The sequence below is a fragment of the Zootermopsis nevadensis genome, unplaced genomic scaffold (assembly GCF_977971745.1).
Source record: "Zootermopsis nevadensis isolate Lab colony 2312 unplaced genomic scaffold, Znev_1.0 Znev_ptg000004l, whole genome shotgun sequence".
Lineage (NCBI taxonomy): Eukaryota > Metazoa > Arthropoda > Insecta > Blattodea > Termopsidae > Zootermopsis > Zootermopsis nevadensis.
In genome coordinates, this window is record NW_028259136.1 from 8,936,225 (window position 1) to 8,953,483 (window position 17,259).

General features: G+C 44.7%; 1 protein-coding gene across 6 annotated transcripts in view; it reads left to right on the forward strand.

Annotated features, from left to right (window-relative positions):
• The window catches only part of gpp (DOT1 like histone lysine methyltransferase grappa), a 39,908-nt gene extending 22,824 nt beyond the window's left edge, over positions 1-17,084 (forward strand). For 4 of the 6 annotated variants that reach the window (XM_087343112.1, XM_022075055.2, XM_087343113.1 and 1 more), the window contains 9 exons: positions 1,518-1,785; positions 4,090-4,196; positions 4,921-4,962; positions 5,475-5,772; positions 6,074-6,286; positions 6,480-6,715; positions 7,167-7,373; positions 8,017-10,747; positions 15,058-17,084. In XM_087343112.1, the coding sequence (XP_087199238.1) occupies positions 1,518-1,785; positions 4,090-4,196; positions 4,921-4,962; positions 5,475-5,772; positions 6,074-6,286; positions 6,480-6,715; positions 7,167-7,373; positions 8,017-10,747; positions 15,058-15,962 (5,007 nt within the window). In that variant the 3' untranslated portion in view covers positions 15,963-17,084. Of the gene's footprint in view, positions 1-1,517; positions 1,786-1,858; positions 2,787-4,089; positions 4,197-4,920; positions 4,963-5,474; positions 5,773-6,073; positions 6,287-6,479; positions 6,716-7,166; positions 7,374-8,016; positions 10,748-12,435; positions 12,520-15,057 lie in introns of those variants that run through there. The other 2 variants (XM_087343116.1, XM_087343117.1) reach the window with 2 other exon arrangements.
• The last annotated feature ends 175 nt before the right edge of the window (positions 17,085-17,259 follow it).

Here is a 17,259-nt window from a genome sequence, read left to right on the forward strand (position 1 = left end):
TCGTTTTGGTGGAGTGTTTTGGGAATTGAAGGTTGTTATGGTTAGTGTGGACATTGCAGATTAAGCATTCTGGATGTTTCAGGTGAGTCAAGCAATTGAATTATGGGCATATAAAGTAGTTCTTACAGCAGAAGCTGTTGTAAGTTGGGCTGGTTCTTGGACATTGCAGGTGGTCTAGGCAGTCAAAAGTGTTTTCTGAATTTAACCCATGGTCATAGTACTAAAATGTAATTCCACTGAGCTCTAGATGTTACCTGCACCTCAGACAATTCACTAAACCATTAGGACCGCAATATCACTCGCAGATCACGGCACAAACATCTTCAATCAGTCCTTTGTGTTTTGTGTAAGAGTGCACTTGTGTTGACCAGAGCCAGGAGCTTTAAGACTGTAGTCCGCCCTAATGGATTTAAATGGGTAGCGGAAGCGTTGAAAATCGGGCCTTTCGCGTGCCTCATTGACATTGGAAGTCTGATTGCCCCCCGCACCCCCCAAGAAGCCTCTCCTATGCCTGCCAGTGTTGTCAGTGTGTGCGGTGTTCATTGTGATTGTTGTTGCAGTGCGTTGTGCGTCTGCATCCAAGCAGCAGCACAGACACGTGAAGAATGTGGCCACAGTCGAGCTGTGCGGGCGTGTATATATGTGTTGTACCTGATATTTGTAAATGTTCAAGAATGGAGAAAGCATTCCTAAAAAAAAAAAATCTGTAGAAATTTTATTGCATGGTTGTCTATCTTGTTCGTCCATTGGTATTCGTGTCTGAACGTTCAGATTTTGGTGTTTTTCCCACCTGCTTTGTTAAAATTGATCACCATCATTGAATTTGATTAAGATTGGATGACAATATGCTGGAATGTGTTTTGACAGTTTCTGAAGAAATAAATAATTAATTACATGTGCCAGTTATTTTACTGTTTGGCAAGCAAATATTTGAATTGTGATCCTTGTGTGTAAAGGCACAGATCGCCACAAAAGGGTTTATTGTTTTTGAAAACAGTCCTTCAAGTTGAATTCTAGATGTTCTGAAGAGCTAGGAGCACTTAGTGAGGCTGCACCCAAAATGTGATGTGTTTGAATGTTTGAAAAACGGCAGGTGACAGATTGGCTTGTGATGCATACAGCCATTGTGATCACTGAGACTTGGGATATCAGGAAAGAGGTTAGGCATTGCAAAATAGTTTTTTGTGAAACAGTACTACTGCTAATGAAATGTGGCGTTTCCCAAAATGATTGTAAAAAACTTTAGGAAATTTTTGTGATTCTTACCTTATACTTAGCCTCAGTACGCAAGTGGATCGAAATGAATCCCATTGGGCTTCTAGTTCGGTGAATTTTGTCATCATTTTCACCGTTAAATTTAGTAATTAAAAATTATGATTACACTGCATTCAGCTTCTTTCAAATGTGTATAAAACATTCTCTGCATTTAAAATGTATTTGATATTCCATGAATGCAAGAAAAGTTGAGGCAGATACAAGATTCCACATGTCACATGGCCTGGCCCTTGTTTCCACAGAGCATGAACGTGCTGTTTCGCAAGTGGATGCGCTGGTATGGCAAAAAATACGGCGACTACCATCTCATCAAGGGAGATTTCCTGACAGACGAGCATCGGGAGAAGATTGTCAGCGCCACCATTGTCTTTGTCAACAACTTTGCTTTTGGCCCCACTGTCGACCACATGCTGAAAGAACGTTTTGCGGACCTGAGGGACGGTGCTCGCATCGTGTCATCAAAGTCTTTCTGCCCTCTCAACTTCCGCATCACGGATCGCAACCTCAGTGGTAAGGTGCACGATAAGTTTACTGTTTGGGACAGTCCCCTAGTTTATCGGGTGCCTGTAGGTAATATTCTTTAAAGACCTCGTGTGTCCAGTCTTTATTATTGAGTATTTACGTGTATCCTGGCATAGAAAATGTCTCCAACCTATGTGTAAATACCATATAACTATACTTTTGATACTTGTATCCTTAGCAACCGTATATAATTTTGAACTAATTTCTTTGGCCTTAGTACCAAGTTTTTCTCAGTCGAATATGACTTGCATATTTGAGGAATGTTTCCTGAAATAAGACTCATCGTAAAATATTATTCTGAACTATGAAAGGCATCTGTTTGTTGCTCACGTTTCCTTAAAATAAACTGTACTGAAGATGGCTGTCTTATGGGTTATAGCGCCGTGTAATCGGCAAACTTCTAATGGGCTGTATGACTCTACAACCCAGAAGGTGGCCATGTTTGGACTCGCCACCTTGGAAACCACAAATCGTACTAAATTGTACTGGTTTAATAAAATTGCTTATTTATTGTGACATTTTTAGTTCAGAAAAGTTCTGTGACTTAGCTGGCGTGGGGTAGCACGTACGGTAGTGGCAGCTGTGTGCTGCCGTGGTGCGTAAGTCCATATTTTCTGCTTATACAAGTTCAAAGCGTGGTATCTGTAGTGGACACATGCTTAGCTCTCATTGTGTTGATTAGGAATAATAATACCTTTCCAAAATGTGCGTATGTGCACAATCTTGCTATAATTCTTTTGATTTGGAGATGTCGACTTTTGTGGCAGCTTAGCGTGCTGTTGTATAACCTTTCTTTCTCTGTCTTTTTTTTCAGGTGTTGAGGGTAAGGGATATATGTAGTTTCCCGCAGGGGAGAAGATTAGCGTAGCTTGCACATACGTGAGGGCCCTGTGTCATCGGGGGAGTAAGAAGCGGGCTGGTATACATTGGTTCCACGGGCTCCTCCCATACTTCTTTCACTATTGCCGGCTTAGTTTCAGATAGCTCGGGTGAGGCGACCATGTAAACTTAAAAGCTTTTCCTAACGTCATGTTGTGGTTATTAGTGTTGATAAAGATTTTAAATTCTAGTATCAACTCCTCAAAGTGAGCCATTCTTTGACAAGGCGAGTATACAGTCGACATTTCAAAGAATTTCCTGCACTATAGCGTGAGTGAGGGGTTATCAACTCTTAAAACAGTTTATATAATTTTAATTATATTTGGTGTAGATAATCTACACCAAATATTTGCCAAGAAAATTAGATCGGTCTATAGTGTCGCGAGAATTGAATGTCGTTGAGAACATGCCTTGGTGTAATAGTGTCGCTCGCTCACAGAGACTTCGTTCATGTGGGAGGAGCCCGGGTGAGCGGACTATACTGAGCATATGTGGAAGGATATTGTAGAAACTTCCAAGTACTGGGCAGTGCGTTTTTGTGGTGGATGATTTGCACGAACGGGGAGAAACAGCTGCATGTCTTTTGTGTCCCGCCTCGATAAAGTTGTTTATGCTGTAACAACTTGCATGTAGGAAAGCATAAATGAGTTTTGGTCTCTCAGACGTCCCTTAAACAGGCACTTCACACATGACGTATTTCTCAAAATCCAATTGTAAATTTACTTGTAAATCAAACCTAGCGTTTACATAACCACAGTATTACAAATGATGGATAGACTACTACAAAAGTTCTTACTTACCAAAAGGAAATAGCCACTTAAATAGGATCCAATCTTATGTTCATCTGTTCATGAGCTCAGCACATCTGTCTGGTGTCTGTCCTCTCGTGCTATACAGTTGTGATGAACTCTGACTTGGGTCGCAGACCTCTGTATTGACGTATCAGACAACAGCGTTCGGCACAATTGCAGTTGCAGCAGACACTTGACAGTCGTGCAGCTGTTGGCACCCCCGCTGTCCTGCATGCTCGTTCTCCGAGGTCATTGAATTTTGTTTTTGGTTGATGTACAGAGCAGGTTTAAGTATGTCCACTGATACAGCAAATCATCTTCTGTTTATGCCAACATTGTGCGAAAGTTGTGTCTGTCTGCCCAGTCTGTAGTTTGGCTCCGTATGGATTAGACATTCCTTTTACTTCTTAAAATCCTATCATCAGCAGTTATTCACTTTTGTTGAAAGTGATGTGAAGTGTGGGCAGATATTTGGCAACTCCTGTTCTGTACCGCCGATGTTCCTTTCTTTCCGCTGTCGCGAGCCTTGGGGGCAGCAGCTAGGACCCATCCACCTCATGGCATTGCCCAACAATTTGATGTTGACCTGTGACATCTCCGTGCGACTTGTTCTTGTTTCCAGACATTGGTACCATCATGCACGTTTCTGAGATGTCTCCACTGCGTGGCTCTGTCTCCTGGACTGGCAAACCTGTCTCCTACTACTTGCACATAATTGATCGCACCAAGGTACGTGTTTCACCGAGTGTTGCTGTGTATTGTTAAATCTTACTTTTGACACGGAGGCAATTTGTACTTCTGGATGGTTTTCTTTGGATTTCTGCAAGAGAATTTTCATACACCACAACGTCATCTTTCTGAATTCATAATTAAACCCACATTTGATGATGTGCAACTGATGCAGTGGTGAAGTGTTAGAATACAGAAATTCTTGACCTCTTTTCACTCCGCACGGGTAAAACGGTTTGCTGTCAACGAGCATTCCTGTACAAGTAATAACAGGCTTGTCTATACACGTTTATATAGTATCTTTTCTGTGTAGTATTAACGTTTAAAAGACATCAGAGGTAGAAACAGTGAACATTCGTAAGAAGATCCATGCTTGTGGGACATGTGAAAGAACTTATGTCGTCAGTAGCCTCTGTTTCAGGAAAGAAAGTTCTGGCATGAATTACCTAGTGAAGCTGCTTAATTTATGTAGTAGTGTATGGGAAAAAGAATGATGGCAAATTGTAGTTTTAAAACTACAGAAAAGTGTGTATTGGAAACTGGAATTTATGATCCAGCTGTGGATCACTAGTTGGAAACTTTGCTTAGATGAACCAAGAAACAGTGACTTGTTTTGGGGCCAAACCCCATGCACTGTGCGGAAACTAAGTCGACCGGCTAGGGTTTTGAAATTTGCTGCGTAACATGGTTTTCCTCAGCCTCCATCTGTATTCTTTTGTTTCAGCTTGAGCGCTACTTCCAGCGGCTTAAGAACCCAAAAGTGCGGGTGAGTACCAATATTTCATTAATGAATTGGATATGTTTTTCCATTTTGGTTCTATAGAAGGCAGAAAGTTTCCTGACAAGTTAATCAATAGTCAGCTTAACGAGAACTCAACGGACTGTTCCCACGTTGTGGAGCATTTTGTACGCCTTGCTACATATCACTTTTAAATGTAGTCGCAGATGTTTAAGGACTTACCCCACCATGACACCAGGGCATATATCCCTGCATTGAAGATACTGGTGTCAAGTGTTTTTAGCCAGGATACAACAGCGTGCAGCTTAAGGGTGTGGAGGGATCGAAATCGTTTGGTTTGAAGCTGGGACTGGTGGGTGGTGCAGAGTCTCCCACTTGTGGGACATGCCATTGTCTTCCTTTTTAGAATTTCCTCATGTGATCTGCCAGTACAATATTTTGTGTGGTCCTCACAGTTACCATTGCAGAGCATACACTCTAACCTGTTGCTCTGTTTTGCATATAATTAAGGCGCGTATCAAATGTGTTGCTGCACGCAGGGTGGAGGCGGATCGACGGGGTCTGGAACGATGTCTGCTGGCGGCGAGGAGGAGAACACTCCGCCGCGGTCGTCGCGGGATCGGGCCCGTCGGGACCTGACCAAGCAGCTGAATTTGGACACCAGCTCCAACAGTTCACGGGACAGTGATGACAGCACGTCTGTTGCCACGATGTCGTCGCGGTCCCGAGTGGTGACGGGGCCCACCACCCGTCGAGCCTGGAGCGACTGGTGCTCCAACTCAAACAAGGGCAAAAGCAGCCAGAGCGAAGAGGAGAACAACAACAGTAGCAGCAACGGTTGGTTTAAAAAATGTTAGGTTAGGTGATAAAGCGAAGGTGTAAGGGAGTGGTGGGGCGTACTTAAAAGTTTAGTCAGGAAACCTAAGGCGAAGAGACCAAGTGGAAAAGTGTATGTGAAATTGCTGCTGTTGGGTGGCATAATTTTTATATGATAGGGACATTGAGTTCCCAAAACGTCGGTTTCTTTGCGTAACCGTTTGATGCAGCTGGTTGCCCACGAAGATTTTGTTTGGGTGGTTTTATACATGAAACATGACCATATTTTTTCCATGCCAACAAGTCCTCTGTGTTTATGCAGGCAAGAGCAGGTCTCGTCCACCCAAAAAGCTTCGTCGCAAGCTGCCTCGTGCTGGCGGCAAGACGACACCCATGATGCAGCAGACGCGAGTCACAGCACAGGCGAAGAAAGGAGCCAGGGGGCGGGTCAAGAAGGGCAAGCCTAAGAAGACAATTAAGATTAATGGACTGGACCTCCTGCACAGTCAGACTCTACTCAGTACATCCCCTCAAGGTGAGTGTGATTCCTACAGTCAGCGATTGAGTAACTGCTAACCGAGCACCATTTCACTTTCATATATATAGACTGTCAGTTGCCAATCTATGCTTGCTTGAAACAGCGGTATATCTGCTGGCCATTCATTATGTCCGTCAGATTGTGTGTAGGATCCTTTTATGTGATGCATGTCTTGGTACCTTGTGTGCAGCCATAGGGAAGAAGCCTCCTCCAGCACCCGGCTGTGTGGACCAGCAGCTGACGAGTCTCACGCTGAACTCCAATTCAGTACACACAGAGCTGGACATCCCGCCTGCTCCCGCTGATACTCCTTATGCGTTGCAGATCTTGTTGGACATGTACCGTGCACAGTTTTTGCAGATGGTGGAAATGATGAAGAGTCCTCGTTATCGAGACGACGTTAACCTGCAGATTGAACGTGACAAGGTAAGATGCCATTTTCGAAATGCTCTGCTTACGCAAACACAGCCAACATAAGGAAACTACCACATGAAACTAGAAGCTTATAAAGGAGTTAGTTAAGTAATGGAAAAATATGAATTACGTTCGTGGTAGTGACATACTTTTATGAGCAGCAATTGCGTGGTCAATGAAGTGACCGGCTGTATACAGAACCAAGTATATCTGTTTACATTTTGTAGCAAACTGCTCTTTCTCTTAGCATTTAAAAGTATTAGTAGCTACTACGTTCCCGTTTTCATAGCAACTTGTATGGTGTACTGTGGGTAAAAACCTTTGGATTTCGATATTTGTTATGTCACAGATGAGGAGGCAGATGCCTGTCTGCCTTCTGACTTTTGCTATCCTTGTCATTAGTTTGGCATTGAGATTGGGCATTTCTAATGACAAGACAGTAATAACAGTGAGGTTCTTACAGGAGCGCAATCAGAAACTGAAGAGCCGCGCCGCTCAGCTGGAGAAACAGATCAAGGTTCTGATTGACGACAGTGTGGCACTTCTTAAGGCACGCATGTCAGAACTTGGTATCAATGCTAGTTCTCCTGGTGACCTGTTGGCGAAGGCAAAAGAGATAGTTCTGCGTCACAAGGAACTGCAGGCAAAAGCATCGAAGCTTCAGGCACAGGTATGTTTTGTTCTCTGGTAATTCATTCATTTTCCTCTCTTGGGGGATTTTATTACTCTTAAAATAGTCTGTATAAACGTAATTCTTTTGTAAAACAATTATTGTTCAACACATTGCAGATATATAATCATGTTTCCTAGAACCCACTATATGTTTTGATACTCTGGTATCTAAATTCTTGTAGCACGCTAGTAACCAATTTTTCTATCTTCCAAGTTAACCTTTTGAAGCCAATGATAATCTAAGTAGTATTTAACAGTATAGCTCTTAGATCAAAGAAAACATATTTCTCCATTACGAAGATCAGCCGGTTTGTTCTGATCAGAGTCGTGATTGCTGTTTGCATTGAGAATCATAATAAAACCCATAAATACACTGTAGGCAAAATGCAGAATTACTGAATGTTAAAGCAGGTGGTACATATAGTTACCATTGAGGGTTTAGAGGTTCAGCTGCATTTGGCTAGTGGATTGGTAAAATGGGTGACCAGTTGATCAGTGTCGCACGCAGGTCAAGCAACTTTTGTAACTGGGTCATTGTGGAGTGAGTGACATATTTCACCTGCTAGTTACTTAAGACCACAGCTACGTTGTAGAAAGAATGGCAGGTTATGTCATGATGGCACTATGATGTCTTGTTGCAGGTGACGTCGATTGAGCACGAACAAGCCAAGTATGTGAGTCTCCGTCAGCAGGAGATCCTGGAGAAGTGCAGCAAGTCAGGGCTGGTGAATGGGATGTCCAATAATCAGCATGTTGATATGTCAGGTCTGACCCAGGAATATATCTTGAAGGAGATCTCCGCCACACTGTCCCATAGAAAGAAACTGCACTCGAAGGTGTCCCGGCTTGAATCAGAACTTACTGCCTTGGGAAAAGTGAATGATGACCGCAAATCGCAGCCACCTGTGAGCTCAAACATGAAGATCAACAGTGCCTATACCAATGCTAGCGTAGTGGCACCCATTGCTCCCTCTGAGAAAGTACCTCATGCCCACCCACCTCTCCAACCACCCCTCATGGTCGCCAATCATCACCATGCTATCACCACCGTAAAACTGCAGCGCAAGTCTCGAGACACCCGCACCCGATCTCAGGACTGGCCTGATGTCCCTGACATTGGCAGAATTGAAGAAAACAATCCAGAGATCTTGGCACAGAAGATCCTAGAAACGGGGCGTCAGATAGAGGCAGGAAAAATCAGGGAGACTCCCAAGTTTAATGGAAGTCACACAAATGCTGGTGAAGTTGGTAGCTCTGGTCATGACATTGCACATGTTAGCAACGGCAAATACGGCAGACATGGGACAAACAATCACTCCTACCAACCACAATCTAGTTCGGCAGGAAAGTCAGCGTCAGAGACACTTCCTGTCCCTCATGCACCCCCTAGGAATGGCTCCACCACAGGATTGGACTCAAAGATGAAGCATGGGCGGTCCAGTGGTGGTAACAAACAGGCAGTGAGCTTTACAAGCAACCGGGCTCAGCAGCCACCACGTGTTGCCAACTTTGAGGACCGCTTGAAGAGTATCATCACCAGCGTTCTGAATGAGGATCAGCAGAATCGTCAACAACAGCAGCAAGCCCTGATGAGCACCTCTGCAGTGAATACATCAACGGGCGGTTATGGGAATAGCTACTATGGGGGTACAGGCCCCAACAGCTACAGCGCAACATCTGGGATGGAGATTGGGAAGGCAAGCCGTGAGTGTAAGAAAGAGGAGAGATACAGGGGAAAAGACTCGTTCGTCCAGTCCAGCAGGAACTTGTCTACTCAGCCGGACTACACGCAGGTATCCCCAGCCAAGCTCGCTCTGAGGAGGCATCTATCCCAGGAGAAATTGGCAGCCGCATCTGCTCAGCAGCTGCAGGCGCTAGGAAGCGGCGAAAAGGGTTTAGTGGCGACCCGAACAATTGGAGATCTTGTGAGTGGGGAGATTGAACGCACACTGGAGATTTCAAATCAGAGCATCATCAATGCCGCAGTTGACATGAGTACAATGATGTCAGCTACAACACCTGCCAACATAGTGAATCAGCACATCCCACCCCGACCAGAGAGGGTGAATGCGCGCCTCTCTCGCATCATGGAGGACTCGTTGGCCCGCAAGGAGACCGATGATCAAGGGGGTGGCAACAGTCCCTCTCCCCTGCACCGCACTCCAGTCTACTCCCCCATCTCCAGGCCGAGCAGCGCGGAGGGAGGCACGAGTACTGCCGGAAACCCCCCGACACCTACAGGAATGCTACATCCCCCTACACAGATGCTTGAGGGACTGGCATATCCACAGCACCGTCCAAAGTCTCCCCCTCCATCACACCATGGCCTGGCTACTTTGGCCCACGTGGCATACAGCCATCACTGTGCGTCTGGCTATGCGAACACCGTGGCCCCTCCTGCGTACTCACCCCGCACCACAGTGTTGTATCCCCCTTCTTCGTCTGCTGCTTACATCCCAAAGACGACGGCTTTGCAACATGTGACATCAACAACTTTGTCACCTTCGTGTCGGTATGCGACATCATGCATTGAAGGAGGCTATACCCCAGTGCAGCTGCCACGGGCAGACATCAAACCCTATCACGAGTCATACTTCTCAGACACAAAGCCCCTCATCATTATGAGCACAGTAGCTGATCACAAGCCTCCGTCTACTGTGGCTGTAACTGAAGTGTCTGTGAGCAAGCCTCAGTATGCTAGAAGTGGTTCAGAGTCTTTTGGCCCGGTGGAGGGCCTCGCCGCGACACTGCATGCTAGAATAGTAGGGAGCCAGGAAGGCAGCTCGAAGCCTGGTCAGGAAACATTGGTCGTCAAGGAGGAGGCTGATGAGCGGACAGTCCGGCACTCAGACTGCATGATGTATGATGACAGGCATCGTCACCAGAGAACAGAATCAACAAAGTTGAATCATAGTGATGGAAAGATGGAGGATTGTCGTATGGTCATGGACCAGAGATTTGAAGAACGTGGAGAAATGAGTCGTGTTGCCGCATCTACGTCGGGGCCCTCGGCTCTGGCGCCCGCCACGGACGTTGTTAAGACAGAGGCGATCGATGGCGTGAAGGTGTCAGACGGTGCTGAAGATGCGTTTGGGAGGATGGGTCATCATTACCACAATGGCAGCTTGAAGCGTGCGTCACCAGTGATCCAGGGCCCTACTCGCTCACACAAGAAACAGCTTTTGGAGAATGGCATGATGCTTGGAGAGATGGATGGTGGCGTTTCCTCCGTGTCAGCAGTGGTGACAAATGCCAGCCAACCCCTGGCCATCAGTGCCATCTCATCTCCAGAGTTGAACTCTGGGAAGTCAACGCCCGTGCCACCCATAGAAGATCTGCCTGAACAGAGGCACATTGAGGACAGAGAGGAAGGTATGGGCAGTAGTTAGGTATTTAGTTGTTGGGTTGGTTTGTGGCTGGTGGTTTGCATGTGTGGTGGCCAGTGTGGGGACTGCTTCGTCTTGCAGGCTGATCAGATGAAATCAAGAAGGGTCGAATCGCGTCCCTTACATTTATGCTTAAGGAATGAGGAAACCTCAAAGTAGGAAGTTGTGGTAGGGTGCATTCCAAATTACAGGGTGTAGTTGGTTCGTCAGCAAATACGTCTGGTTGCTTTTGTTCCTGGGGTGGCAGGGTGCTGAGACGTTTGGACCTAAGCAGGTGAATTACATATAAAAGTGTTCATGCATTACTTAGTAATTTATCTACGTTATTTGGTGAGCATTCCAGTTAACTCATTCAAAAACTGAGTTTGTCTTTTCATCCCTAGTGTAATGTAATGTTTGGTAGCCACGGTCACTCTTGTGCCGGTCGAAGGGCACATAAGAACACTCTGTGATGGCCGCAACGGACATTTCCTAACTAAAACATCGATGCATCAGCTTCTTCGGATATTTTCCGATTTGTTTCCAATCCGAGCGAATGGTTGCTTGCCAAGGGCCTGTATGAAAGCTGATTTAAGTGGTCACCTGCAAGTCGGAACGATCCGCCACCCAGCAAGCACCTAGCTGCTTTGTCTTTGTATTAATACCACCACCAAGCAGTGTAGCATACTTGTAATTGTGCATGAATAATTTTGGCTCCTCCCACTCACCCCCACCCCACCCCAAATGATTTCACGGGACAGTCTCATTGCCACTCGTCGATATTTATTTTGCCTGTTAAAATATGCTGTTGTATGTATGTGAAGTTGTGATAAGGTGGTAGAGTGCACTCTGGATGACCACGGCTCAGTTCCAGGGTCCACGCAACTATGAGAGCATGCAGGGAACAACCAATCTCCAAGCAGTAGAAAGGTCTGGTGGCTATGGTTGTGGTTGCGGGGCAAAAGTGTGCAGTGCGAGTCTCCAGGGGGAACACTTGTAGTCCCGTTGCAGGCAGTTTGAGCCATAGTTTACGGGCATCACATTTTTACACTTGGAAGGATTTGGCTCTTAATAATCCAGACTGACGATGACTCGTGTTGAAGGGGCATCTCGAGCACTCTGTAGTTATCGCACTGATCAAGAAATCCTCTGTCAGAAACATTTAAAAATGTGGTGGCTATTATAATGTCTTCCGCATCACCAAATGTTTACATATTCCTTCCATTTAGTGAGGGTCCTATCCTGACTGTGGTTTTTCATGGTTTTCCTCAGTCCCTCCAGGAAAATTCCTTGGGTTAGTGCCTTAAATAATGTCACAATTTCTTCTTTCCATATCCTTTCCAATTAGTTATTTATGAGTCATCCTATCGTTCAGTGCTATATAGTCTGCGCTTCTGACTTCAATTTAACCATACTAAACCAACAGCAGCTGTAATCATTTAGGCATCTCCGTCAGACAACTAAGCTAAGGTTTATTGTGGTTTTCCTCAGTCCTTCCATACATTTGTAGTTACTTAAACAGGCCATAAACACATTCTTCCATTTCCATCTTTAGATTGTACGGGTGATTATGAATTATGGAATGCCATTGCTTGGAGAAATGCACTGTGTAGTTGGGGTGGGGTGGGGGGGGGGCAAGCCTTGTTGTTGTTGTTGTTTGTTGTTGTGATGAGTAATTCTGCTTTGCATCCCTAGGCAGCACAGTGTTGTGGAGGGGGAGGTGCACTCGTAGGCACTGTAGTCAGTAGGCTCAGTCATTTAGGCAAGTCAGCACACCTGGTAAGTATCAGTACCACCCACCCGCACCTTGGGTCACTGCACCTCGCTTGAACAAGAGTGGAAAGGAGTACAGTCAAGCCACTTGAGACTGGGAGTTAGTTAAGTGAGCTTACTCTGCAGAAGCACTCTGTTTTGAAGAGTGAACCATAGCGAATGTCATTCCTTACTTCTGAATTCGCTGTTTTAATTCTTCTCGACTGAAATTGACGGGATGGTGCCAAAGAAGAGATGTTGATGGATCGGCAAGGTTTCGAGAGAATCGATTGTTCGGACGCGAAAGTGTCGTTCAGTGGCTGCTGTACTTCCGATGTCAAGTGACCCATTTTCAGCCACAGTGTTGAGGTTTTTATTGAAAACTACAGATTCAGACAGAATTTGGTGGTGGATTTGAGAAGTACATCCTTTGCCTTAATAATTGCACTGCTTTCTCTGTGGCTGATTGCACTGTGTGAATGTTGCTAAGTAATAACAATTCTAAGTCTTGAGGTCAGTTAGCCTCTTTTTGGCGCATGCGTTGTTGGAGCGAGGTGGGCGGATCCGAGAGATGCGGTGTCATCGCCGATTCTCATTCAAACAAAACGAGTATGTACACATTTTATGAGTGGGTCTCACTTGCAGAATGGCTGATGTGAATACAGTTTGCTTTTCAGATGAGAATTACACGCACATTTTATAGCAGTCTCTTGTCAGTGACTCCCTCACTTCGTTACTGTTCCTCATGTATGCACTTGATATAGCTTATTCCTGTGCCCTGTGTTTCACTGATGATTTCTTGTTCTGAAAGGACAGGGCAATACTGAAACTTTAAAGCTTGGCCTCAAAGCGGAAATAAAAATAAACAGTCACGTTTTGATTTAGCCCTTTGTAGGGCGCATACCTCATGCTTTCATGTTTATAACTTCACGTAATGCTCATGGACTCTGTTATGGGTTTCATTTGGTTCTCAGAGTAGAACGCAGATATTTTCGTACAAACCATTAAAATACATATGTAACTTGTACAGACTGAGAGAATGGAATGTTACCTTACTTTAATTTTACCAGTATGTCCCAACGTACACATTGACAAGGTCAGTGTTGCTCCCTATTTGACAGAAATGAAAATTAGATGTGTCTTCTGTTTGTTTAGAGCTAGACATTGTGGAAATAGAGAACTCTGTGTATTTTGGCCGTCTGTGTGTGGCCAGTGTTTTAAGCCTTTAAATTACAGAGCATGTGATTGTCACAGTCTTCTGGTTCTGATGCTGGGCAGTCATGTTGGTGGTCACCAACATTTCAAAGGATCATATCACCTCCATCTTCAGGGTGTAATAGTGTGGAGGTGATAGCATTTGTTAGAAACACTGGTACGCAACCACAAGACTGTACAGAGTCACAGTGTGGAATGTCACGATTAATCTGTAGTTTTGGGGTGTGCAGTACTTGGATACGCGGATTACCACGATGTTGAAACACGATGCTGTATGAAGCGTTTGCAGTAGTTGCATGGCCTGTTACAGGTAGCAGCAGCATGCTTGCTTCTCACATGTCAGTAGTGCGTTGGTTGTGGGTTCAAATCCTGCTGTCTGTCCTGGGGATCAGCAAGGCAGGTGCATTCTTAGTATCAGTCTGTTACAGTGGCCTTGCCGGCTGTTTGTTGCGTCTCAGAATGGATCTTGCTAATGTGTTGTGTAAGAACAGTTCATCATTTGAACCCATTGGGTCCAGTTTCAGCCTCTAAGGCATTAGATGGAAATGTGATTTGTTGTTTGACATAGAACATAGGAGGGATAAAATTTAATATAAAATTTAATTTAAAATTTAATGCTACAGAATGTTCTGGTGTACTCAATCTTGGAGCTTCTGCAATTACAGGCTATTTGTGAAGCATTCCTATTCCTATAAATGGTGACATACACGAGTGATGGAAATTGGCAACACTTGTTGGTTAAAATTAAGTTATTTCAGGCTATCAGTAGTGACAGAGTCCTGAGTCTCTGTGCTAGATAATGGTGCAGTGAGGCTCCTCAGTGAGGTGGTGAATGTCCATTAGAAGAATTCTTTCTGAAGAGTGCATGAAAGTTGTTTTTAATTGTGTTATTGAGACTTTCCATATCACAGTGGCCTTTATGTTTATTGGAGATAACAGATCTACTGCCACAGACTCTTGTGGAAGCCATATTTCATAGACATTAGTTATTTTCCCTGCATTTTGTTAAAGATACATCATACAGAAAGTGTTCAAAATAACAATCATTGTTTTGATGAGCTGTACTTATTCTTGAACCTGTATCAGCTATCTGAGTGATGATTTGTTTTTCAGGAGATTTCTAAAGGTTTATTTGTGCTTCACATAAGGTTGCATTATTTTGAACCTGTGTGGACCAGACAAATTTTCTTGGCTGTGTGCAATCTACGTCTCTAATAACAAGATCCACAAAAATCTTGTACTATTTTTGGAGGTGAACATACAGTGAACACTTGAACAATGTTACGAGCTACTGAATAACTGCTATAATGCCAAGTTGGCACATGTACTGATTCATTTGTGTGTCGACAGATGGTGAGGACGATGAGGTGGGAGTGCGCAAAGTGGACAAGTGGCAAGACAAGATCAGCAGTGGCTTTGATCGTCTTATGTCGTTTGCTTCTACTGAACTAGACAAGCGACGTCGCAGCACTGAGGGTGCCTCTCCCCGTGGTGGGGACTCTGCTGCCAGCTGCAACACCAGCCCTGACAGTGGCATAGGTCATGGTGACCCACCTCCACCACCCTCTGCACCAACCCCTGCCAAGAAGCGCTCCCCATCTAATATGGGAGGGAGCAGTCCGGGTCTGAAGATGCCTCGCCTCTTTAAGACACCAGCATCAAAACCATCCCCTGACCATGTAGGACGTGATTCTCCCCCCATCCTGGAACCTCCACTTATAGATGACACTATAGGCCCTCCCAGAACACCATCACCATCATCATCAGCTGATGAGCACCTCCCTGTGTCACTAGGTCCACATTTCAGCCCAGCACCCCTAGACGGACCCTACAGTCCAGTTTCTGCAGGGACAAGTTTATTGTCAACCAATGGCGAGTCCTGCAGTCCTCCCCCACCACCACTGCCCCCATCCGTCCCACTCAAATACCAGCGCCCTGACTCACAGGAACACAAGCATCATTTCAAGAAGAAGTTCTTCCACCGAGAGAACTGGAGTAGCAGTGGCCACTGGGGCAAGACTGGCGGCAAGTTCCGCCCCAAGGGCAAGGATTGGGAATGGCACAACAGCAAGAACACGGCCCCAATCCCACCTGATTTCTCTGTGCCTCCCCCTCATATGGTGAACACTTCACTGCCACCCCCCAGCCCTCGATACCACCATCACCCGCGATATCGATCTGGCCACAACTGGGAACGCTATGGCTCAAACTATGCCACCCCACAAGACATGGCCGGCCAGGCCTGGCCTCACTAGCGTGGGTCATCACTGCCAACCATAATGTACTGCCTGCTAACAGTGCTGCCACCCCATGTTACGTAACACCTTGCTCAAGACATGATGATGGTTAGAGGCTGTCGTGTTACCACCACTGCCACATTATTTATTATTCTGTACAGATGCAGCATCGAAATCTAGCAAGGTTTTTGTTAATTTTTGTTTTGTTGTTCTTCCTTTTTTTTAATGAAATTATATATTGGCAAAAATATTTTAAGGTCGAGTGTGCGTATAGAAAGCTTCCCTCAGTGTGCCAGTACGCATCGAGAGTCGAGCAATCAATTGAGTGAGAGCGAGCATGACTGTGTACCTGCCGGTGAGAGCAACTGACCAAATCCTGATGTTACGCTGTAAACATTTAGCTGTATTTTTCATTCCACGATGGAGACTACAGTGGGGGTTTTCAATATTTTATAATATTATTATTATTAATTATTATTATTATTATTGTTGTTGTTGTAATGATGACAGATGTAGGGATGACCCGATTTAGTAGTTGAGTCACTGCCATTTTTTGTATTTCTGCTGAACACTGCCACACAGAGAGCAGCACATGTGTTCACAAGGTATGGAATGGGATCTCCTTGACTCCTGGCTGTAATTAGGAAAGTATATAGTTATTGTTTTGTTAATACGTTTTTCTGTGGAATTGGCCAACATAAAATCATGAATGCTTATTCTTTTTATTAAATCCACGATTATACATCTGCATGATTTTCTGCCCGTGATCTACACGGGAACACCTCACGGTTGGCCGATTCTCTCCGAAAACATTTTGAATGTTTCTTTTGAACGTACGTGTTTATTTCAGAAAGACGTGGGATGTGTCATGTACAGCACACAAAATAGATGGATCACTGAGGTCAGGTTTAAACGTACGGTTTAGATAACGAAGAAGAAGAAGGAAAAAAGGAAGCTGATATCTAAAAGTGAGCTTACAGTACAAAAAAAAAAAAGAATAAGAAAATATTGGAGTATTGGTACTTAGTCTCAGAATTTGTACTGCCGTTGTTTTGTAGTTTTGTGAATACCGCAGATCATGATGATAGTTCAGATGTAACCTGTCCTTGTGTAATAAAGTGTAAGAAATTGTAAATTTTAGTCTGTTGTGTTGGTACACTGTGGAACAGATTACCTCACAGGTGCTCTTCTTCTTCTTGTTACCTTTTCCCTAAAAGATGAATTTTCATGAAACTTGGTATGAATGCCATAACCTTACTATTCTCATTACCCTTCGTTGTTCAAGAATCGCCAAGGCTTGAATCTGTATGTCATG